The 22,262-nt window shown below is 56.0% G+C and overlaps 3 protein-coding genes across 4 annotated transcripts; 2 read left to right on the top strand and 1 right to left on the bottom strand.

The window, feature by feature from the left end:
• TTC24 (tetratricopeptide repeat domain 24) lies at nucleotides 1–2,720 on the top strand (the record flags this gene model as incomplete). Its single annotated transcript, XM_090126857.1, has 7 exons — nucleotides 1–616; nucleotides 1,051–1,263; nucleotides 1,336–1,464; nucleotides 1,594–1,811; nucleotides 1,992–2,062; nucleotides 2,144–2,208; nucleotides 2,456–2,720. Coding segments are annotated over 7 exons (1,464 nt in total), but the record flags the coding sequence as incomplete, so codon positions are not given.
• A 3,879-nt stretch (nucleotides 2,721–6,599) lies between these two features.
• Nucleotides 6,600–10,594, top strand: NAXE (NAD(P)HX epimerase). The gene is made up of 6 exons (XM_031609165.2): nucleotides 6,600–6,787; nucleotides 7,397–7,505; nucleotides 7,594–7,704; nucleotides 7,783–7,896; nucleotides 10,143–10,290; nucleotides 10,392–10,594. Exons 1-6 carry the CDS (start codon nucleotides 6,615–6,617, stop codon nucleotides 10,592–10,594), a joined length of 858 nt encoding a protein of 285 aa, XP_031465025.2. The 5' UTR covers nucleotides 6,600–6,614.
• GPATCH4 (G-patch domain containing 4) lies at nucleotides 7,783–14,836 on the bottom strand. Of its 2 annotated transcripts, none has more exons than XM_090126936.1 (7): nucleotides 14,678–14,836; nucleotides 14,537–14,610; nucleotides 14,364–14,456; nucleotides 12,748–12,855; nucleotides 11,591–11,715; nucleotides 11,465–11,515; nucleotides 7,783–11,364 (listed from the first exon to the last, which is right to left on the bottom strand). In XM_090126936.1, the coding sequence occupies exons 1-7, from the start codon at nucleotides 14,751–14,753 to the stop codon at nucleotides 10,947–10,949; spliced, it is 945 nt and encodes a 314-aa protein (XP_089983062.1). In that variant the 5' UTR covers nucleotides 14,754–14,836; the 3' UTR covers nucleotides 7,783–10,946. The 2 variants fall into 2 exon arrangements, with proteins under 2 accessions (XP_089983062.1, XP_031465024.2); XM_031609164.2 differs by having other exon boundaries at nucleotides 11,609–11,715.
• Between the last annotated feature and the right edge of the window lie 7,426 nt (nucleotides 14,837–22,262).

The raw sequence follows: 22,262 nt of genomic DNA, 5'->3' as shown, positions 1-22,262 counted from the left end.
AAACCCGTTTCGGGGGAGGGGGACAACGGGGAGGACGGGGACGATGGAGCGGGGCGGGTGGCTGAAATCGAGGGGCTGACGCGGGCCGGGTGCCGGGCGCTGGGGCTGGGGGACACGCGGGAGGCACTGGGCTGCTTCAGGAGGGCGGTGGGACTCTCGCTGCGCACCCCCAGCCCATGGCTGCGCAGGGATTGCGCCTTCCGCCTGGGGGCCGCCTACGTGGAGGCCGGGAAGCCCGGAAAGGGGCTGAAATTCCTCCTCAAATCCCGACCCTCGGACGGGGAACGGCCGGAGGGGCTCCGTTTCGACGTCGCTGCGGCTCACGAAGGGCTGCGGGATTTCCCGGAGGCTCTGCGGGATTCCGACGGGGCGGGGAGCAGCGTGGCGATGGGCTGCTGCTACCTGGGCATGCGGGAGCCCGAAAGAGCCGCCCGCTGCTTCCTGGAGGCGGCGCGGGGCTACGCGGGGGTCCACTGCCCCGACGCGGCCGCCGTGGCGCTGAGCAGAGCGAGCGGCTCCATGCTGCAGAGCGGCCGATTCGGGGCCGCCGAAGTCGCGGGGACCCTCGCCCGGTGCTGGGCGCTCTGTGACAGCATCTCCGATCCAGCCCTGCAGGGTAACTCCACACCGGGTCCTCTGCTCCCATTGCAAGGGTGCACGACCCACCCCATCCCTCTGCTCCTATAGCATGGATATACGACCCCAACCCATCCCTCTGCTCCCATTGCATGGGTGCAAGATCCCAACCCATCCCTCTGCTCCCATTGCATGGATGCATGACCCAACCCATCCCTCTGCTCCCATTGCATGGGTGCACAACCCCAACCCATCCCTCTGCTCCCATTGCATGGATGCACGACCCACCCCATCCCTCTGCTCCCATTGCATGGATGCACGACCCCAACCCATCCCTCTGCTCCCATTGCATGGATGCAAGACCCCAACCCATCCCTCTGCTCCCATTGCATGGGTGCATGACCCCAACCCCACCCTTTGCTCCCATTGCATGGATGCCTGACCCCAACCCAACGCTCCCCCTGTGCCCCCCAGGGAAGCTCTACAACGACATCGGCCTCTGCTACTCCCAGCTGCTCATCTTCCCGCTGGCTGCAGAGAGCTTTGAGCGTGCGCTCGCCGCATGCCGCAGAGCACCAGGATGCAGCGGGGAGGCTGCAGTGCTGCAGAACCTGGGTGCTGCCCGCAATGCATTGCAACACTTCAGCGCAGCCCTGGCCCCACACCGGCGAGCGGCAGCGCTGCACGGTACGGCATCACAGCCTCACTCTGTGCGGGGGGGGTGGTGGTACAAAAATGAACCCCGGTGATGAATTGCAGGCACTGCGGGGAACCGGAGGGCGCAGGGGCAGTGCTTTGGGAACTTGGCGTACGCCTTCAGCCAGCTTGGGGAGCACGAGGCCGCTGCAGAGAACTACCTGCACGCCCTGCAGGCCTTCCGGGACTCGGGTAAGGGGCAGCATCCCCAGGACACCCCGGTGCCACGTGTCGGAGCTGTGCAGCAGCCAGCAGAGCTTGCAGCGAGCCCCGTGATGCTTCACCATGCAGCCAGAACTGATGCAACCCTTTGGCACGCAGGGGATGTGCTGGGGCAGTGCAAAGCATGTGAGGGGCTGGGGGCTGCCCGCTTTCACCTGGGGGACCTCCAGAGGGCCGTCAGGCACTACCAGGAGGCCTTGAGGCTGCTGTCCCGCTGCCAGGTACAGGGCACCCCCAGGGCAGATGGTGAGAGGATTGTGACTGGGCTGACCCGCACCCTCCAGATGCAGCTCTGCCTCCGGCCCACCCCGGCCCTGGTGAGCAGCCCCCCACCACGGGGGTCGGGATCGGGGGGCTGGTGGGGTATGGGGACAGCAGCAAAGCTCTGCACGCTCCTGAGCCGTGCTTGCATGCACTGAGGGGGGGTTGGTTGGTTGGTGGATGGGGACGTCATGCACAGACCCCATGCCACCCCATCATCATGCTGCTGCCCACAGGACCTTGTCCCGCTGCAGTTCTGCTCCCCACTGCCCCACATCAGTGGGACGCAGCCACGGAGACGCACAGTGTGAGTAGGATTCTGCCCTGAGCTCCTCTGTGGGGCAATCCCAGCATCGCCCATAAATCTTCCCTCCTGCATCCCCTGCAGGTCCTTCCGGGACACAGGGCAGGATGGGGGTGAAGCTGCACCGAGGGCACCACCCGTGGGGTCAGGTAAGGGGGTGTGCAGGGCCGGAGTGCGTGGGGTTATTGCCATGGGGGATGGAGCCCACCCATGCATGGGGAAGTGCTGTGTTCATCCCATCCTAGGCACAGCCCTGGAAAGAAATTTTCCTTCCAGAGATGGAGGTGGGCAATTTGAACGGGGTGGGAGAGGCTAGAAGTAAAATACCCCCCTCTCCCACCCAAACAATGATCCAACGAGGAACCTCCTGCAAACCATAACGATGCGTTTCCCCAGCACCAAAGCTTCGCCATCCCCCCGCGCTCCCACCCTCCATCCCCGCAGTGATAGCACTACGAACGGCCCCCGACCCCCCCCGCAGCACCAGGGCCGGACCCAAGGATCTGGGGGGCTGCACGGTGCTGTCTCAGTTCTGCAGTCTGCTGTGAGCACCGGGAGGAACACGGAGCAGAGCTGCGCTTCCACCACCCAACGCGGCACGGAGCCGACTGCTCTCCTTGTGCTGTAAGATCTCCCTCCATAAAGGTGTGCTTTCATAGAATCGTGGAATCATTACGGTTGGAAAAGATCCCCAAGAGCCCCATCCCCAACCCCAACCCATCCCCCCAAACCACATCCCCACCTGCCACATCTCTGTGGTGCCTGAACGTCTCCAGGGACAGTGACCCCTTTCCCCTTCTTGGGCAGTTTCAGTGACTGCTCTCTAGGAGAAGAAATTAATTCCAAGATGCAACCCAACTCCCCTGGCACAGTGTGAGCCACCACCTCTTGTCCCATCATTGTTACCTATGAGCAGAGGCTGACCCTCATGGGGCCACATAGAGTCTGACACAAGCCAGGATCCCAAAAGCCTTCTGGGCCACTTGGGCACAGTGCTGGCTCACGGGCAACTGTTGGTCAACCAGTGGCCAACCGTTGGTCAATTGCTGGTCAACCATTGGCCGACCACTGGTCAATTGTTGGTCAACCATTGGCAAACCGTTGGCCAACCACTGGTCAACCATTGGTCAGTGGTTGGTCAACCATGGGCTGATCACTGGTCAATTGTTGGTCAACCATCGGCCAACCACTGGTCAATTGTTGGTCAACCATTGGCCAACCGTTGGCCAACCATTAGTCAACCACTGGTCAACCATTGGTCAATGGTTGGTCAACTATTGGCCAACCACTGGTCAATTGTTGGTCAACCACTGGCTCACCACTGGTTAATTGCTGGTCAACCATTGGCCAACCACTGGTCAATTGTTGGTCAACCATTGGCAAACCGTTGGCCAACCACTGGTCAACCATTGGTCAATGGTTAGTCAACCATTGGACGACCACTGGTCAGTTGCTGGTCAACCATTGGCCAACCACTGCTCAATTGTTGGTCAACCATTGGCCAACCAAACATTGGTCAACCATTGGTCAGCTATTGGTCAATCATTGGCCAACCATCAGTCAACCACTGATCAACAGTTGGCCAACCACTGGTCAACTATTTGTCAACTGTTGGTCAACCATCTGTCAATCATTTGTCAATCACCGATCAATCATTGGCCAATCGTTGGTCAACCATTGGTCAGTCACTGGCCAACCATCGGTGAACTGCAATGAAACGCAAAGCAACACAGTGCAACACAGCACAGTGCAATGCAAAGGAATGCAGTGCAAAACAACACTGCACAGTGCAATGCAACACAGTGCAACACAGCACAGGGTAATGCAAAGTAATGCAGCGCAGAACATTACTGCAATGCAACGCAAAGCAACACAGTGCAACACAGCACAGTGCAATGCAAAGCAATGCAGTGCAACAGCGCTGTGCAATGCAACACATTGCAAACCAGCACGGTGCAACGCAGTGCAATGCAACACAACGTGGTGCAACACAATGCGGTGCAACGCAATACAATGCAACACAGAGCAAAGCAGTGCAATGCAACACAATGCGGTGCAACACTGTGCAATGCAACACAATGCGGTGCAACACCATGCAATTCAACACAATGCAATTCAACACAATGCAATTCAACACAATGCAGTGCAACACAGAGCAATGGAGTGCAACACAGTGCAATGCAACACAACGTGGTGCAACACAATGCGGTGCAACACCATGCAATGCAACACAGAGCAAAGCAGTGCAATGCAACACAATGCGGTGCAACACTGTGCAATGCAACACAATGCAGTGCAACACAACGCAATGTGATGCAACACGGAGCAATGCAACACAGAGCAATGTGGTGCAATGCAGTGCAATGCAACACAATGTGGTGCAACACAGAGCAGTGTGGTGCAACACAATGTGGTGCAGCACAGAGCAAAGCGGTGCAACACAGAACAATGCAACACAGTGCAGTGCAACACAGAGCAATGCAACACAATGTGGTGCAACACAGAGCAATGTGGTGCAACACAGTGCAATGCAACACAATGTGGTGCAACACAGAGCAAAGCAGTGCAGTGCAACACAATGCAGTGAAACACAATGCAATGTGATGCAACACAGAGCAATGCAACACAGAGCAATGTGGTGCAACACAGTGCAATGCAACACAATGCAGTGCAACACAGATCAATGCAACAACACAGTGCAACACAGAGCAATGTGGTACAGCAGAGCAATGCAACACAATGTGGTACAACGCAGAGCAAACCAGTGCAACTCTGCAATGCAACACAGTGCAGTGCAACACAGAGCAATGCAGCACAATGTGGTGCAACAGAGCACTGCAGCGCAACACAGCACATTGCAACACAGTGCAACACAGAGCAATGCAGCACAGTGCAACAGATTGCAATGCCATGCAGTGCAACACAACATAGTGCAACACAGGGCAACAGGGCAACATAACAGTGCAATACAGTGCAAAGCAGTGCAACACAGCACAGTGCAATGCAAAGCAATGCAGCACAAAACACTGTGCAATGCAATGCAACACAGGTCAACACAGCACAGTGCAATGCAAAGCAATGCAGTGCAACAACACTGTGCAATGCAACACATTGCAAAACAGCACAGTGCAATGCTAAGCAATGTAGTGCAACACAGCAATGTGCAATGCAGTGCAACACAGTGCAAAACAGCACAGCACAGTGCAATGCATGCAAAGCAGTGCAACACGGTACAGTGCAATGCAAAGCAATGCAGTGCAAAACAACACTGCAATGCAATGCAACACAGTCAACACAGCACAGCCACAGTGCAATGCAGCGCAACACAATGCTGCAATGCAATGAAATGCAACGCAGTGCAACACTGTGCAATACAGTGCAACACAGCACAGTGCAATGCAAAGCAATGCAAAACAACACTGCAATGTAATGCAAAGCAACACAGGTCAACACAGCACAGTGCAATACAAAGCAATGCAGTGCAACAACACTGTGCAATGCAACACATTGCAAAACAGCACAGTGCAATGCAGTGCAACACAGTGCAACACAGCACAGCACAGTGCAATGCAGTGCAACACAGTGCAATACAGCACAGTGCAATGCAAAGTAACGCAGCGCAAAACAACACTGCAATGCAATGCAATGCAGTGCAACACAGTGCAACACAGCACAGTGCAATGCAAAGGAATGCAGTGCAACAACACTGTGCAATGCAACGCAATGCAACACAGTGCAACACAGCACAATGCAATGCAGTGCAACACAGTGCAACACAGCACAGCACAGTGCAATGCAAAGGAATGCAGCGCAGAACATTACTGCAATGCAACACAAAGCAACACAGTGCAACACAGCACAGTGCAATGCAGTGCAACACAATGCAACACAGCACAGGGTAATGCAAAGTAATGCAGTGCAAAACAACACTGCGCAATGCAATGCAACACAGTGCAACACAGCACAGTGCAATACAAAGCAATGCAGTGCAAAACAACATTGTGCAATGCAATGCAACATAGTGCAACACAGCACAGTGCAATGCAAAGTAATGCAGCACAAAACAACACTGCAATGCAACACAAAGCAACACAGTGCAACACAGCACAGTGCAATGCAAAGCAATGCAGTGCAAAACAACACTGCACAATGCAGTGCAACACAGCACAGCACAGTGCAATGCAATGCAACACAGTGCAACACAGCACAGGGTAATGCAAAGCAATGCAGCACAGAACATTACTGCAATGCAACGCAAAGCAACACAGTGCAACACAGCACAATGCAATGCAAAGCAATGCAGTGCAACAACACTGTGCAATGCAACACATTGCAAAACAGCACAGTGCAATGCAGTGCTACACAGCACAGTGCAATGCAAAGCGATGCAAAACAACACTGCAATGCAACGAAATGCAACACAGTGCAACGCAGCGCAGCACAGCGCAGCGGAGCCCCGCCCGCCTCCGACCGCTGCGGGGCAGCACCGCGTCGTTCCCCGCAGCTCCGCCCGCTCCGCGCGTGCGCCGTGCGCGTCCCCGCTCCTCTCTGCCGTATGCGGGCACGGCTGGGCTGGGGGTTGGGTTGGGGGCTGGGCTGGGGGTTGGGGCTGCTGGTGGCGGCGGGGGGCCGCTGCCCGAGGCGGGTCTGGGGTCCGGAGTGGGGCTGGGGCCGCTCCCCGCAGCGCGATATGCACGGACAGAGCGAGGGGAGACCGCGTTACCTCGGGTATGGGACGGGGGGGCATCGTGGGGGTACGGGGGTGCGCATAGGGGGCAGCAGGGTGAGGCGGTGCGGGGGGATGGGGCTTCCTCAGGGATGGGACGGGGGGGGGTACGTGGGGGGTCCGCGGTAGGTCGGGTATGGGGCAAGGTGAGGGGTATGGGAGGGTATAGGGGGGTGCATAGGGGGGTCCGGGGGGAACGCGTGGCCTCGGGTAATGGGGGCACGGGGGAGTGCGAAGGGGTGCATAAGGGTGCGGGGGGGGCCGCAGTATCTCGAATATGGGGCCGGGGGGGCTGTAGGGGAGTGCAGGGGGAGACAGGTGGGGGGCCGTGCTTGCTCAGGGATGGGGCAGTGGGGGTGTAGGGGGGGTTGCATAGGGCATGCTTTCCCGGGTATGGGGGGGTACATGGTGGGGGGGAGGGGGTCTGTGCTTCTTTGGATATGTGGGGCACAGAGGTGGGTGTGGGGGCCACACTGTGGGAGGAGCAGAGGGGGTACAGGATGCGGAGGACCCCCAACCCCAGGTGCTTTGTGCTGCTGGAGGGCAGCGCTGTGACCCCGCTGCACTGGGGTCTCACGTGCCCCCCCTCCCACTCTCACCCACCCCCCCAGGCAGGAGGAGGCTCAGGCCATCGACCAGGAGCTTTTCACCGACTATAAATTCAGCGTGGACCAACTGATGGAGCTGGCGGGGCTGAGCTGTGCCACCGCCATCGCCAAGGTGGGAGCACGGAGGGGGAGGAGGGGGCTGCAGGGTGACCTCCCCCCCCCACCGCCCTGCACAACCCAACGTGTCCCCCCTCCTCCAGGCGTACCCCCCAGGCTCCTTCCCCACGAGCCCCCCTGCCGTGCTGGTGGTCTGCGGGCCGGGCAACAACGGCGGTGACGGTTTGGTGTGCGCCCGGCACCTGAAAATGTTTGTGAGTGCCCCAAAGGGGGGCTGCGTTCGGGGGTCCGCATCCCCCCCAGCTCAGTGCTGAGCACCGCCGTCCCCACAGGGATATCACCCCACCGTGCACTACCCCAAGAGACCCAACAAGCCGCTCTTTGAGGGGCTGACCACGCAGTGCCAGAAGATGGACATCCCCTTCCTCACCGAGTTCCCAGCGGAGGTGAGCAGACAGCAGACACTGCTGGGGCCGTGGCTGCGTCCTGCAGGCGAGCCTCAGTGACCCACTGCTGGGCCTCAGCCTGTACTGCTCCTCAGCCCATGCTGCTCCTCACCCGCTGCCAGGCCTCACCCCATATTGATCCTCACTCCCCCATACTGCTCCTTACCACCCTGCTGCTCCTCACCCCATACTGGTCCTCACCCCGCTGCCAGGCCTCACCCCATATTGATCCTCACCCCCCCATAATGCTCCTTATCACCCTGCTGCTTCTCACCCCACTGCCAGTCATCACCTTATATTGGTCCTCCCCCCACTGCTGCTCCTCACCCCACTACCAGTCCTCACCCCATATTGCTCCTTACCTCATACTGCTTCTCACCCTATATCGGTCCTCACCACCCCACTGGTTCTCACTCCACTGCTAGTCTCCATCCCACATTGCTCCTTACCCCATGCTGCTCCTCACCCCATATTGATCCTCACTCCCCCATACTGCTCCTTACCACCCTGCTGCTCCTCACCCCATACTGGTCCTCACCCCGCTGCCAGGCCTCACCCCATATTGATCCTCACCCCCCCATACTGCTCCTTACCACCCTGCTGCTCCTCACCCCACTGCCAGTCATCACTTTATATTGGTCCTCCCCCCACTGCTGCTCCTCACCCCACTGCCAGTCCTCACCCCATATTGCTCCTCACCCCATACTGCTTCTCACCCTATATTGGTCCTCACCACCCCACTGGTTCTCACTCCACTGCTAGTCCCCATCCCACACTGCTCCTTACCCCATGCTGCTCCTCACCCTATATTGGTCCTCACCACCCCCCTGGTTCTCACTCCACTGCTAGTCCCCAACCCACATTGCTCCTCACCCCACACTGCTCCTCACCCCATGCTGCTCCTCACCCTCTGCCAGGCCTCACCCCATAAGTGATCCTCACCCCCCCCATACTGCTCCTTACCACCCTGCTGCTCCTCACCCCATACTGGTCCTCACCCCACTGCCATGCCTCACCCCATATTGATCCTCACCCCCCCATACTGCTCCTTACCACCCTGCTGCTCCTCACCCCACTGCCAGTCATCACCTTATATTGGTCCTCGCCCCATACTGCTCCTCACCCCACTGCCAGTCCTCACCCCATATTGCTCCTCACCCTGTATCGGTCCTCACCACCCCCCTGGTTCTCACTCCACTGCTAGTCCCCAACCCACACTGTTCCTCACCCCATACTGCTCCTCACCCCATGCTGCTCCTCACCCTCTGCCAGGCCTGACTTCATACTGATCCTCACCCAACACTGCTCCTTACCACCCTGCTGCTCCTCACCCTACTGCCAGTTGTCATCATCACCCTGTATTGGTCCTCACCCCGCACTGCTCTTCACCACCCTACTGATTCTCACTCCACTGCTAGTCCTCATTCCATATTGGTACCCATCCCATACTGCTTCTCAGCCCCCTGCTGGTTCTTAGCCCATATTGGTCCTCACCACCCTGCTGGTTCTCAACCCATATTGGTCCTTGCCCCACTGCTGGTCATCATCCTATATTGGTTCTTACCCACTGCTGGTCCTCACCCCATACTGCTTCTCACCCCATTATTGTTCATCCCCCACTACTGATCATCTTACTGCCAGTGCTCATCACCCTACTGGTTCTCACCCCACACCATTTCTCACCCCATATTGCTCCTCACCCCACTGCCCATCCTTACCCTGCTGCTGGATCTCATCCCATTGCTGTTCCTCACCCCATATTGCTTCTACCCCCAGTACTGATCATCTTACTGTCAGTGCTCATCAACCTACTGCTCCTCACCTCACACCATTTCTCATCCCATATTGCTCCTCACCCCACTGCCCATCCTTACCCTGCTGCTGGATCTTATCCCATATTGCTTCTACCCCCAGTACTGATCATCTTACTGTCGGTGCTCATCACCCTACTGGTCCTCACCCCACACTGCTCCTCATCCCATATTGCTCCTACCCCCAGTACTGATTATCTTACTGCCAGTGCTCATCACCCTACTGGTCCTCACCCCACAGTACTTCTCACCCCACAGTTACTTCTCACCCCACAGTGCTTCTCACCCCACAGTGCTCCTCACCCCACACTGCTTCTCACCCCGTGTTGCTCCTCACCCCACACTGCTCCTCACCCCACTGCCCATCCTTACCCTGCTGCTGGATCCAACCCCACTGCCATTCCTCACCCCGCACTGCTCCTCCCCCCGCCGCAGGCTGCGCTCATCGATGGGCTGTATGGGCTGGTGGTGGATGCCATCTTTGGGTTCAGCTTCAAGGGAGCGGTGCGGGAGCCGTTTGGGAGCATCCTCAGCACCCTGCAGAGCGTCACAGTGCCCATCGCCAGCATCGACATCCCCTCAGGTGAGTACGGACAGACCCGCCGCTGGGAGGGGGAGGGAAGGGGGGAGAAGCACACTGCATTTGCAGCACTGCAGCGTGCTCCAACACGGGCTGTGTTGCAGGCTGGGACGTGGAGAAGGGACGGGCGGATGGGCTGAGGCCCGACATGCTCATCTCACTGACGGCCCCCAAGAAGGCAGCTGTGCATTTCTCGGGGCGCTACCACTTCCTGGGGGGGCGGTTTGTGCCCGCAGCGCTGCAGGAGAAGTACGGCCTCAACCTCCCCCCGTACCCGGGCACTGAGTGCGTCCTGCAGCTGCCGTAGGGGCTCAGTGCTGGGGTGGTCGGAGCCCCATCGAGTGCTTCCAGGTACAGAGCCAGGCACCAAGGGCTGCGTCTCACACTTCAGGATTGTTTGGTTGCAATAAAAATGTATTAGAAAAGACAAAAAACCCTTTGGAGAACCCAGTACTGTGCAGGCTCTGCCCTCGCATCGCTCTGGCCTCGCACTGCTCCACCATGGGCTGACGGCAAACTGGTCCCATCCTCAGGGCTGGGTGGGAGCTGGGTTCCCAGCCAGCAGGCAGATTCCATGGGGCACACAGAGCTCCCCAGGTTCCTCTGAGCACCCAATGCACCACAGGGGGCTCCGGACCCCCCCAGCCATGTGGCTGCATTCATTCTGCCTCCCTCCGCCTCTTCTTCTTCTTCTTCTTCTTCCTCTCCACCCCAGGGTGGTGCTCAGCCTCCTCTGGCCCACCAGTGTCCTCTGGAGGTACCTCCATCTCAACCACCTCCTCCACCTTCTCCTTCCTCTTTTTTTTCTTCTTCTTTCTCCTCTCCTCCTCTCCTACCTCCTCCTCTCCTCCATTCGCCTCCTGGCTCTGCAGCCCTTCCACATCAGCTCCATCCACCAACAGTTCCCTTTTTTTCTTTTTCTTCTTCTTCCTGCTGTCCTGAAGCTCTGCAGGGGGGCTGCTCTGGGGGGCCATAGGTTGCCCCCCCACACCATGTTGTTTAGCAGCCAGGAAGGCACGCTCCTGCTGCTCCAGCCGTGCCAGCTTGGCGCTCATGGTCAGCCCGTGCCGTGCACCTCTGCAACAACAGGGACACAGTGGGGAATGAGCCCCCCCTCCCCAGAGCAGGGAGCACATAGACTCCCCCCCCAGCCCCACCCCCACAACCAACCACTCACTTGTGTGCCGTGCGACCCCCGCACACCCGCACCAGCTCCTCATCTGTCAGCCTGCAGGGACAGAGGGGACACAGTGTCACCAGGAAGGAGGTGGCAGCAGGATGGCCCCCAACTCCCTCCCCCCACGCTTCAATGCTACAGTGCCTCCTGGCCGAAGAGCGGTCCAGTTTGTCCTCCTCTTCCTCCTCGCTGCTCTCAGAGCCCCCCTGCTGCTTGGTGGGCTCCTCCCCATGGGCCGTGAGCGTGGCTGCCTGTGTGGAAAAGGGGAGCGTGGGAATTGGGGGGGTGGGAATAAGGGGAGTCAGAAGAGAGGGGAAGAAATGAGGGCATGGAAAAAAGGGGCATGGAAGTGGGGAGGACAGGGGACAAGGAAATAGGGGAAGAAGAGGTGGAATGGGAAAGGTGAGTGTGGAAATGGGGAAGATAGGGGAGCATGGAAACAAGGATGGGAAAGGTGGGTGTGGAAATAGGGGCACTGAAATGGGGGGGATAAGGAAGCATGGAAAGGGGAGGGTATGGAAATGGAGGATGTGGAAAAGGGAGGGGGGCAGGGGGGCATGGAAATGGGAAGGTGTGGAAATGGGAAGCATGGAAATGGGAGGGATAGGGGGCATGGAAATGGTGGGATGGGAAGGTGGATGTGGAACTGAGGAGAATGGAAATTGGGGGAATAGGGGAGCATGGAAAGGGGAAGGCATGGAAATGGAGGGTGTGGAAAAGGGAGGGGGATGGGGTAATGGGAGGGCATGGAAATGGGAGGGCATGGAAATGGGGGATGAAGAAATGGGAAGGAAAGGGGGCATGGAAATGGTGGGATGGAAAAGGTGCGTGTAGAACTGGGAGCATGGATATGGGGGGAATAGTGAGTGGGAAAAGAAGGGTATGGAAATAGGGGGCGTGGAAATAAGGGGAGAGGGGAGGTTGGAAACAGAAGGGTGTGGAAATCGGGGGGGATATGGGAGCATGGAAATGGGACGGAAAAGGCAGGTGTGGAACTGAGGGGCATGGAAATGGAAGGGATTGGGGGGGACATGGAAATAGGGGAGATAAGGGATCGTGGAAATGGTGAGGTGAAAAAGGTGGAAGGTAGAAGGTGGGCACAGAACTGGGGACATGGAAATAGGGGGGATGGGAAAGCATGGAAACGGGTTGGGAAAAAGGTGGGTGTGGAACTGAAAGCATGGAAAAGGGGGGCATGGAAATAGGAGGAAGGGGGGGTATGGAAATGGGAGGGGGTGCAAGCAGCAGCAGGCTGGGAAGCAGCACTGCTCCAGGGTCATTACCTTAATGAAGTGGCCATACAGCGTGCTGCCTGGGGGGGGGACCTTGTGGGGCTTCTTAGTGCTGACCCCAAAGCGCTGCTCTGAACGTGCCTCCACGCAGACCCCGTCCTGGGGGTGAGGAGGGGGCAGAGAGAGGGAACGGAGCGTTTGGTCACAGCCCAGAGCCTCACTGAACTGTTATGGAGGGGTTTAGGCACAACGGGGGGCACTGGGAGCTCTGGAAAGCCATAGGGGGAACCCAGACAGTACTGGGGGGGGTGAAGGGGGGAGGGCAGGGCATGTGGCTTTGTATTACAGGGTTCTAGGCAGCCCTGGGGGATGCTGGGGGCACTGGGATCCTATAAGCAGTACTGGGGGGCACTGAAATCCTATAGGCAGTACTGGAGGACACTGGGATCCTATAAGCAGTACTGGGGGGCACTGGAATCCAATAGGCAGTACTGGAGGGCACTGGAATCCTATAGGCAGTACATGGGGGCACTGGGAGCATGCTAGGACATCTTAGATAGCACTGGGGGGGCACTGGGGAGCTACAGGCAGTACTGGGGGCACTGGGAGGAGCTCTGGGCAATAGTGGGGAGCATTGGGATTGTGCTAAAAGGTTCCAGACAGCACTGTGGAGCTCTGGGCAGTACTGGAGGAACACTGGGAGCGTGCTTGGGGCCTGCAGGCTGTACTGGGGGGGACGAGGAGGGGCTCGAGGCAGTACTGGGGGGGGGGGCAGCAACAGAGGTCTATTGAGGGGCTGCAGATGGCAGTGGGGGGGCTGTGGGGAGTTTTGGGTGGCACTGGGAGCATGCTCAGGGTCTGCAGGCGGCACTGGGGGCACTGGGAGAGCCTGGAGGTGGCACAGGGGGCACTGGGAGAGGATGGAGGTGGCACTGGGGGCACTGGGAGAGGATGGAGGTGGCACTGGGGGCACTGTGAGAGGCTGGAGGTGGCACAGTGGGCACTGGGAGAGGCTGGAGGTGGCATGGGGGCATTGGGAGAGGATGGAGGTGGCACAGGGGGCACTGAGAGAGGCTGGAGGTGGCACTGGGGGCATTGGGAGAAGCTGGAGGTGGCACTGGAGGCACTGGGAGAGACTGGAGGTGGCACTGGGGTCATTGGGAGAGGCTGGAGGTGGCACAGGGGGCAATGGAAGAGGCTAGTGGTGGTACTGAGGAATCTGGAGATGGCACTGGAGACATTGGGTGAGGCTGGAGGTGGCACTGGGGGCACTGGGAGAGCCTGAAGGTGGCACTGGAGGCAGTGGGAGAGGCTGGAGGTGGCACTGGGGGCACTGGGCAATGCTGGGGGCGGCACTGGGGGCACTGGGAGAGGCTGGGGGTGGCACTGGGGGCACTGGGCAGTGCTGGGGGTGGCACTGGGAGAGGCTGGAGGCAGCACTGGGGGCACCGGGGGAGACTGGAGGTGGCACTGGAGGCACTGGGGACTGTGGGAGAGGCTGGGGGCGGCACTGGAGGCACTGGGGGCTGTGGGAGAGGCTGGGGGTGGCACTGGAGGCACTGGGGGCTGTGGGTCGCAGCGGGGGGGTGGGGTGGGGCTCCAGGCAGCACTGCGAGCTCACGGGGAGGGGCTGCACCCCTCGGGAGGGGCTGCAGTGATTCCCGCACCTGCCCGTCCCGCACGGCGATGTTGGCCGCCGCCTCGTTGAAGACGTGATCCCACCAATGGAAGGAGAACTGCTCGGCAGCGTCGTGCCCCACCTGCGGGGGGGAGGAGATGGCGGTGAGGGTGAGGAGGGGCGGCGGGCCGGTGGGGGGGGGGGGCTGCAGGCCGCGCTCACCCCCGCGGTGCCGCACTTGACGCTCGGGCGGATGGGCCGCGCGATGCCGTCCTCCCGCTTCCCCAACCCGCGGCCTGCGGATAGAGAGACCCTTCAGCCGCGCCCCGCCGGTCCAGCGGCGGCAGCCGTGCCGGCGCTCACCCTGCGTCCATCCGTGCCGCCTCAGCTGCCGCTCGGCGAAGCGCAGCCCGGCGCCCAGCGGCTCCGCCGCGCTCATGGCGGCCACGATCTCCTCACGGCCCGGCCGCGCCGCTCTGTGCGCATGCGCCGCGCACGCTCCGTAGAGCGCCCCCTTGGCGGAAGGAAGGGGGTGGAGCGAGTGCTGCGCGTGCGCGTGCGCGCCTTCCTCCGGGTGTGCGCATGCGCATAATCCGAGAGTCGGAGAGACCCGGAGGGCGCCATTGGGACCCATAGAATCATTGACTCATAGAATGGACTGGGTTGGAAGGACCTCAATGCCCATCAGTTCCAACCCCCTGCTGTGTGCAGGGTCACCAACCACCAGACCAGGCTGCTCAGAGAACCTATAGGGTGCCATAAGCATCCATAGGGTGCCATAGGGTGCCATAGAGACCGATAGAATCATTGACTCATAGAATGGCCTGGGTTGAAAAGGAGCACAGTGACCATCAGTTCCAACCCCCTGCTGTGTGCAGGGTTGCCAACCCCTAGACAAGGCGGCCCTGAGAACCCATAGGGTGCCATAGAATCATTGACTCATAGAATGGCCTGGTTTGAAAAGGCCCCCAATGCCCATCAGTTCCAACCCCCTGCTGTGTGCAGGGTCACCAGCCACCAGACCAGGCTGCCCAGAGAACCCATGGGATGCCATAAGGATCCATAGGGTGCCATAGAGACCCACGGGATGCCATAGGGACCCATAGAATCATTGATTCATAGAATGGCCTGGGTTGAAAAGGAGCACAGTGCTCATCAATTCCAACCCCTGCTGTGTGCAGGGTTGCCAACCCCTAGACAAGGCAGCCCTGAGAACCCATAGGGCGCCATAGGGTACCATAGAATCATTGACTCATAGAATGGCCTGGGTTGCAAAGGCCCCCAATGCCCATCAGTTCCAACCCCTGCTGTGTGCAGGTCACCAACCAGCAGCCCAGGCTGCCCAGAGCCACATCCAGCCTGGCCTGGGATGCCTGCAGGGATGGGGCATCCACAGCCTCCTTGTGCAACCTGTTGCAGTGCCTCACCACCTCTGGGTGAAAAACTTCCTCCTCATATCCAACCTAAACCTCCCTGGCTCAGTTTGGTGATGGTCCTTTTTGACCCAGGCCATTCTGCGTTTCTATGATTCTATTCAAGCATTTTAGAGAGGACAGGAATCTAATGAATGATTTAGAAGGGAGGAAAGCAAGCTGACAGATGGCTGCATATGCAGGTGGACGCGCTGTGCTGCCCTTGAGTATTTTATGGAAATTGATCCTAGGGGAACATAATAAAACACACAGAGGGAACAGACACTGCCAAGTAGTTGTAGGAACCTGGTAGCAGGAGCAGGGTACGAACAGGGCCTGTTCACAGAATCACAGAATCACAGAATGGCCAGGGTTGGAAGGGACCTCAAGGATGATGAATCTCCAACCCCCTGCCACACACAGGGCCACCAACCTTCCCACCTAATGCCAGCCCAGGCTGCCCAGGGCCCCATCCAACCTGGCCCTGAACACCTCCAGGGATGGACGGGGCATCCACAGCCTCTCTGGGCAGCTGTTCCAGCACCTCACCACTCTCTCCATAAAGAATTTCCCCCTGACATCCAACCTAAATCTTCCCTCCCTCAACTTAAAACCATTTCCCCTTGTCCTACTGTCACTCACCCTTTCAAAGAGTTGATTCCCCTCCTGTCTGTAGGCTCCCTTTAGGTACTGCAGGCTGCAATGAGGTCACCCCGCAGCTTCTCTTCTCCATGCTGAACAAACCCAGCTCCCTCAGCCTGTCCTCATAGGGGAGGTGCTCCAGTCCCCTGCTCATCTCTGGGGCTCCTCTGGACCCTCTCCAACAGCTCCCTGTCTTTCTTGTCCTGGGGGCTCCACACTTGGACACAGTGCTGCAGATGGGGCCTCACAAGAGCAGAGCAGAGGGGAACAATCACCTCCCTGTCCCTGCTGGCCACCCCTCTGCTGATGGAGCCCAGGATCCCATTTGCCTTCCGAGCCGCAAGGGCACACTGCTGGCTCATGTTCAGTTTTTCGTCTGTCAAGACCCCCAGGTCCTTCTCCACAGGGCTGCCCTCAAGTCCCGCTCCTTCCAGTCTGTAGGGATGCCTGCGATTCCTCCGTCCCAAGTGCAAAACTCTGCACTTTGCTGTGTTGAACCTCATCAGGTTCACCCGGGCCCACCTTTCCAGCCTCTCGAGGTCCCTCTGAATGGCATCCCGTCCTTCAACCGTGTCAACCACCGTTAGGAAAGGGAACCTTCCAGGGCATGCAGCCCGATAGAAGGGAAGCTAAAAGCAGGAGGCTTTTTTTCAGGGTAAAGCGGTGCCCTTTGGGGACACGAGGTGTTGGAAGGATGAAAAAAAAGATCCACGGCAAATGGATCTTTTTCAGAACTGCCAGGGAAAAGGAGGGTTTCATTCTATGCTGGTTGTAACCAGTGCAACCTTTTCAGTGTGGAGGAGAGGAGGCTCAGGGCAGACCTTATTGCTGTCTGTAACCACCTGAAGGGAGGCTGCAGTGAGCTGGGGGTCGGCCTCTTCTCTCGTGTGACAGTGAGAGCAGCGGAGGGAATGGCTTCCAGCTGCGCCAGGGGAGATTCAGGCTGATGTTAGGAAATATCCAGCCTGAACGAGTGAAATATTCAGGCTTGTCTGAAAGGGTGGTCAGGCACTGCAATGGGCTGCACAGGGAGCGATGGAGTCACCTGGAGGTGTTCGAGGTTTGGATTTTGTGTTGAGGGACGTGGATGAGTGAGAGCTGCTGGTGGTGGTTGGACCGGGTGAGCTTGGAGGTCTTTCCAACCTCGGCGATTCTGTGATTGTGTGATTCTGTGACTCCGTGTGTCTGTGATTCTGTCATTCTGTCATTCTATGATTCTGTCATTCTGTGTTTCTGTGATTCTGTGATTCTGTGATTCTGTGATTCTGTGATTCTGTGTTTCTGTGCTTCTGTCATTCAGTCATTCTGTGATTCTGTGATTCTGTGTTTCCGTGATTCTATGATTCTGTGTTTCTGTGTTTCTGTGATTTTGTGATTTTGTGTATCTGTGATTCTATGATTCTGTGATTCTGCGTTTCTGTGATTCTGTCATTCTAAGATTCTGTCATTCTATGATTGTCATTCTGTGTTTCTGTGTTTCTGTGTTTCTGCGATTCTGTCATTCTGTCATTCTGTGTTTCTGTGATTCTGTGATTCTATGATTCTGTGTTTCTGTCATTCTGTCATTCTGTGTTTCTGTGATTCTGTGTTTCTGTGTTTCTGTGTTTCTGTGATTCTGTGATTCCGTGATTCTGCACCTTTTGAGGGTGGCGGAAGCATTCCCTCAGGACCAATGAAGCCAAAGAAGGAAGCAAAGTATCGCTGCAGGAGATTACGCCCAGGTTTGTGTTTCCTGCAATAACATCCTCGACCGGGGAGGATTTTACTGCGAAGTGCAGCAGGTCAGCGAGCTACAGGGAGCAGCTCAGCAATCGCACGCACTGCAAGGCAAGATGCAAAAGATGAAAGCACCCGATTAAAGCACAGCTTGCAGAGCCGCGCCGGGAGGCTGCGCTGCCTCGGCTGCGTTTGGCTCCGCTGAGGACCACAGCGAAACCCGGAGCCGAAGAGGGGTTGAGTCCTTCCGAAGGGAAGCAGGCGGAGCCGGCAGCCCCAACCCGGCGGCTCGGAGGGAGGAGCGAGCAGCGCCGGCGGCGGCGACAACGGAGCGGCTGTCGCCATTTCACGGCAAAACCTGCAGGCTCAGCCCGTGGGGAATATCCAAATAATTTTCTAGGAGGGTATCTCTGATAAAGCGGATTTTATTCGCAATTGCAATGGCGGGCATCCTGCAAGCAGGAGTGCACCCAGAGTTACATCTGTTCTCCTCTTCTCCTTATCTCCCTCTCCCCCGGTTCCTCATTGGCCGAGTGCTTTAGGTTCACAATCTTCTCGACGCTTCACTAAACGTGGAAACACGGGACAAACACAAATTTTTGCTGCATAAGCGCAAATCCGTAGTTAATTAATCATAGAATCATAGAATCATAGAATCACCAAGGTTGGAAAAGACCTAAAAGATCATCCAGCCCAACCGTTCACCTGGAACCAATAGCTCCCACTAAACCATGTCCCTCAACACCACTTCCAGTCATTAATTAATTAACTTATTCCACAGCTGAGCATCATTTTGCGGATACCTGCTGGTCCTTCTTTCTACAAAGGGAGAAAGACAGGGGAGGATCCTGGTGCCTGCCTTCACACCCCAACCTTCTCACGGAGTGAGACAGTTCATAGAATCACAGCATCACAGCATCACAGCATCACAGCATCACGGAATCACGGAATCACAGCATCACAGCATCACAGAATCACAGGATCACAGAATCACAGCATCACAGAATCACAGCATCACAGAATCACGGAATCACAGCATCACAGCATCACAGAATCACGGAATCACAGCATCACAGCATCACAGAATCACAGCATCACAGAATCACAGAATCACGGAATCACAGCATCACAGCATCACAGAATCACAGAATCACAGAATCACAGCATCACAGCATCACAGAATCACAGCATCACAGCATCACAGAATCACAGCATCACAGAATCACAGGATCACAGAATCACAGCATCACAGAATCACAGCATCACAGAATCACGGAATCACAGCATCACAGCATCACAGAATCACGGAATCACAGCATCACAGCATCACAGAATCACAGCATCACAGAATCACAGAATCACGGAATCACAGCATCACAGCATCACAGAATCACAGAATCACAGCATCACAGCATCACAGCATCACAGCATCACAGCATCACAGAATCACAGCATCACAGCATCACAGCATCACAGAATCACAGCATCACAGCATCACAGCATCACAGCATCACAGCATCACAGAATCACAGAATCACGGAATCACAGCATCACAGCATCACAGAATCACAGAATCACAGCATCACAGCATCACAGCATCACAGCATCACAGCATCACAGCATCACAGCATCACAGCATCACAGCATCACAGCATCACAGCATCACAGCATCACAGCATCACAGCATCACAGCATCACAGCATCACAGCATCACAGAATCACAGCATCACAGCATCACAGCATCACAGCATCACAGCATCACAGCATCACAGCATCACAGCATCACAGCATCACAGCATCACAGCATCACAGCATCACAGAATCACAGCATCACAGCATCACAGCATCACAGCATCACAGAATCACAGCATCACAGCATCACAGGATCACAGCATCACAGCATCACAGCATCACAGCATCACAGCATCACAGCATCACAGCATCACAGCATCACAATCACAGCATCACAGAAACACAGAATCACAGGATCACAGAATCTCAGCATCACAGCATCACAGAATCACAGAATCACAGAATCACAGCATCACAGCATCACAGAATCACAGCATCACAGAATCTCAGCATCACAGAATCACAGCATCACAGTATCACAGAATCACAGCATCACAGAATCACAGAATCACAGCATCACAGCATCACACAATCACACAATCACAGCATCACAGCATCACACAATCACACAATCACACAATCTCAGCATCACAGAATCACAGCATCACAGTATCACAGAATCACAGCATCACAGAATCACAGAATCACAGCATCACAGAATCAGGGAATCACAGCATCACAGAATCACAGCATCACAGCATCAGTTCAGCCTTGTGTACAGCCCCAATTTCTTCAATGTTTGCTAACTCTGCCTTCCTTTTGCTGGGAGTTTCCTATCCTAACAGAACAGCTCTGCAATACGTTTTCTAATCCCTAACACTACACTCGCATTGTTTGGAGCATTTAACAACTACTCCAGTTTTGCAAGAAAGAATTAATCACATAATTCAGTAATAATGTTTCTAAAACATGCTGCTAACATATATAATGCTTTACTTCTTAGATCAACTGTTTCTAAGGATGAGTGACAGGATACAAATGCATGACGTCCTACTTCTTCAAACCAATTGCTCTTTTTAATATCAAATGCAGAAGCAACATTCCATTCCCACAAGCAGGCTGGCTGAGCCTGGCTACCAAAGCATTACCATCTGCTACCAAAGATTTACCATCCGGAGGTGGTTTTTGTAACAGCAGTAGGAGCTGCTGGCCAACAAGAAAAAATCTTATCAATTAAATACAAAATTAAAGATAAAAAAATAAAAAACGGGGCTGAGGGTAAAGCAAGATCAACAGATTGGAAATTTTAAGTCTGGCTTCAAGCTGGGAAGAACAACATTGTACCAATCTTGAATTGGGTTCATCCAACATCGGGGCATCGGGGACGGCTGGCAGAGCCGAAATGCAGCCCGATAGAAGGGAACTTAAAAGCAGGAGGCTTTTTGTCAGGGTGCCCTTCGAGGACACGAGATGTTGGAAGGATGAAAGAAGTAACAACACTTTTTGGAGTTTGGATTATTCGTTGAATGTGAGTCCAAATGCAGCACCCCAGTCTTGCCGATGAAAAATCGCATGGCAAGAGCTGCAGTTTGGCACAAGATTGGGGGGCAGGTAATAGAACTGTTGAAGATACGCAGCCAGTGGTAGCAAAGCCATCAGCCAAGTGAAGGAGCGAGTAGCTGGGGTTCGCCTTCTGGATTTGAAGGGTGCCTTTTTGCCTGGTGAAGCCCAGGATTATTTGCCTTTGAGTTTGAGAACCCCGATACGGGGAGAAAAAACTCAGTTGACCTGGGCACTGTTACCCAGGGTGAGAGAAAATCAGAGTCAAACATTTCGATTTAGGCAAGGATCTTGGTGATAGCAGCAACGTTTATTCATTACTGCAGTATTGGGCACGTGGTCCCTGTTGGCAGGGGGCGAATTGTGCCTGGGCAGTGAAATCATCCTGTGACCTACCCTGAACCCAGCACAGGTAAGGCTCTCGTGGTGCTCAGTGGTTGAGCATCTCAGGCTCACAATCTCCCCGATGCCATTGCTGTGATACATTTCCTTATCAGGCCTGTTACCAACCTGTTCTTTGGTATGATTTGTACTTTCCCATGGAGATAGGAGGGCAATAATTCCAAGAATGAGCACATTTGTTCTGTCCCATGCTGGGCTCTCTCTCCACCCTCTGTATTTGCCTTATTTTGTGCCTGGCTCAAACCTACCGCAGTCAGAGCACCCCAAATCTTTAACTTTTTACTCTGTTCAGTAACTTTCTTAGTGGAAAAAACAACAACTATTTCACACGTAAGTTCAGGAAAGGCCAATACTACGTACAGAAAATCCTGGAAGCTGGAAGCTTCTACTGCAAAACCATCATCTACCCAATGATTTGTGAGAACCGGTCAGTTCGTGAGCCTGAGATGTGGGTGCCTCCATCCCAGGGTGGAACTTTCCAGCAGTACATTGCGGATGCCACAATAATGAGAGAGGGCTGCATGCAATGGGCTGTGAGTTTGCTGAATCTCTTGGTTTGAATGGCCATCAAGTTTCTCAACGGAGAGCTCCACTGATGAAAGAGAAGGAAGGAAGCAATTTGCCAGACTCCCAGAGCACCAACA

The sequence above is a fragment of the Phasianus colchicus genome, chromosome 30 (genome assembly GCF_987193195.1).
Source record: "Phasianus colchicus chromosome 30, bPhaCol1.hap1.1, whole genome shotgun sequence".
In the NCBI taxonomy this organism is placed as follows: Eukaryota; Metazoa; Chordata; class Aves; order Galliformes; family Phasianidae; genus Phasianus; species Phasianus colchicus.
Note: the sequence above shows the minus strand (reverse complement) of the source record. Positions and strands in the feature narration are given on the sequence as shown.

What these genes read in the sequence shown, in the direction of transcription:
- NAXE (XM_031609165.2), top strand. Translation starts at nt 6,615, where the DNA reads ATGCGGGCACGGCTGGGCTGGGGGTTGGGTTGGGGGCTGGGCTGGGGG. An exon ending in GTGCCACCGCCATCGCCAAG is followed by an intron (nt 7,506 to 7,593) that starts GTGGGAGCACGG and finishes CCCCTCCTCCAG; the next exon opens with GCGTACCCCCCAGGCTCCTT. An exon ending in TCACCGAGTTCCCAGCGGAG is followed by an intron (nt 7,897 to 10,142) that starts GTGAGCAGACAG and finishes CCCCCGCCGCAG; the next exon opens with GCTGCGCTCATCGATGGGCT.
- GPATCH4 (XM_090126936.1), bottom strand. Translation starts at nt 14,753, where the DNA reads ATGAGCGCGGCGGAGCCGCTGGGCGCCGGGCTGCGCTTCGCCGAGCGG. An exon ending in TGTATGGCCACTTCATTAAG is followed by an intron (nt 11,716 to 12,747) that starts GTAATGACCCTG and finishes TTTTCCACACAG; the next exon opens with GCAGCCACGCTCACGGCCCA. An exon ending in AGGCACTGTAGCATTGAAGC is followed by an intron (nt 11,516 to 11,590) that starts GTGGGGGGAGGG and finishes CTGTCCCTGCAG; the next exon opens with GCTGACAGATGAGGAGCTGG.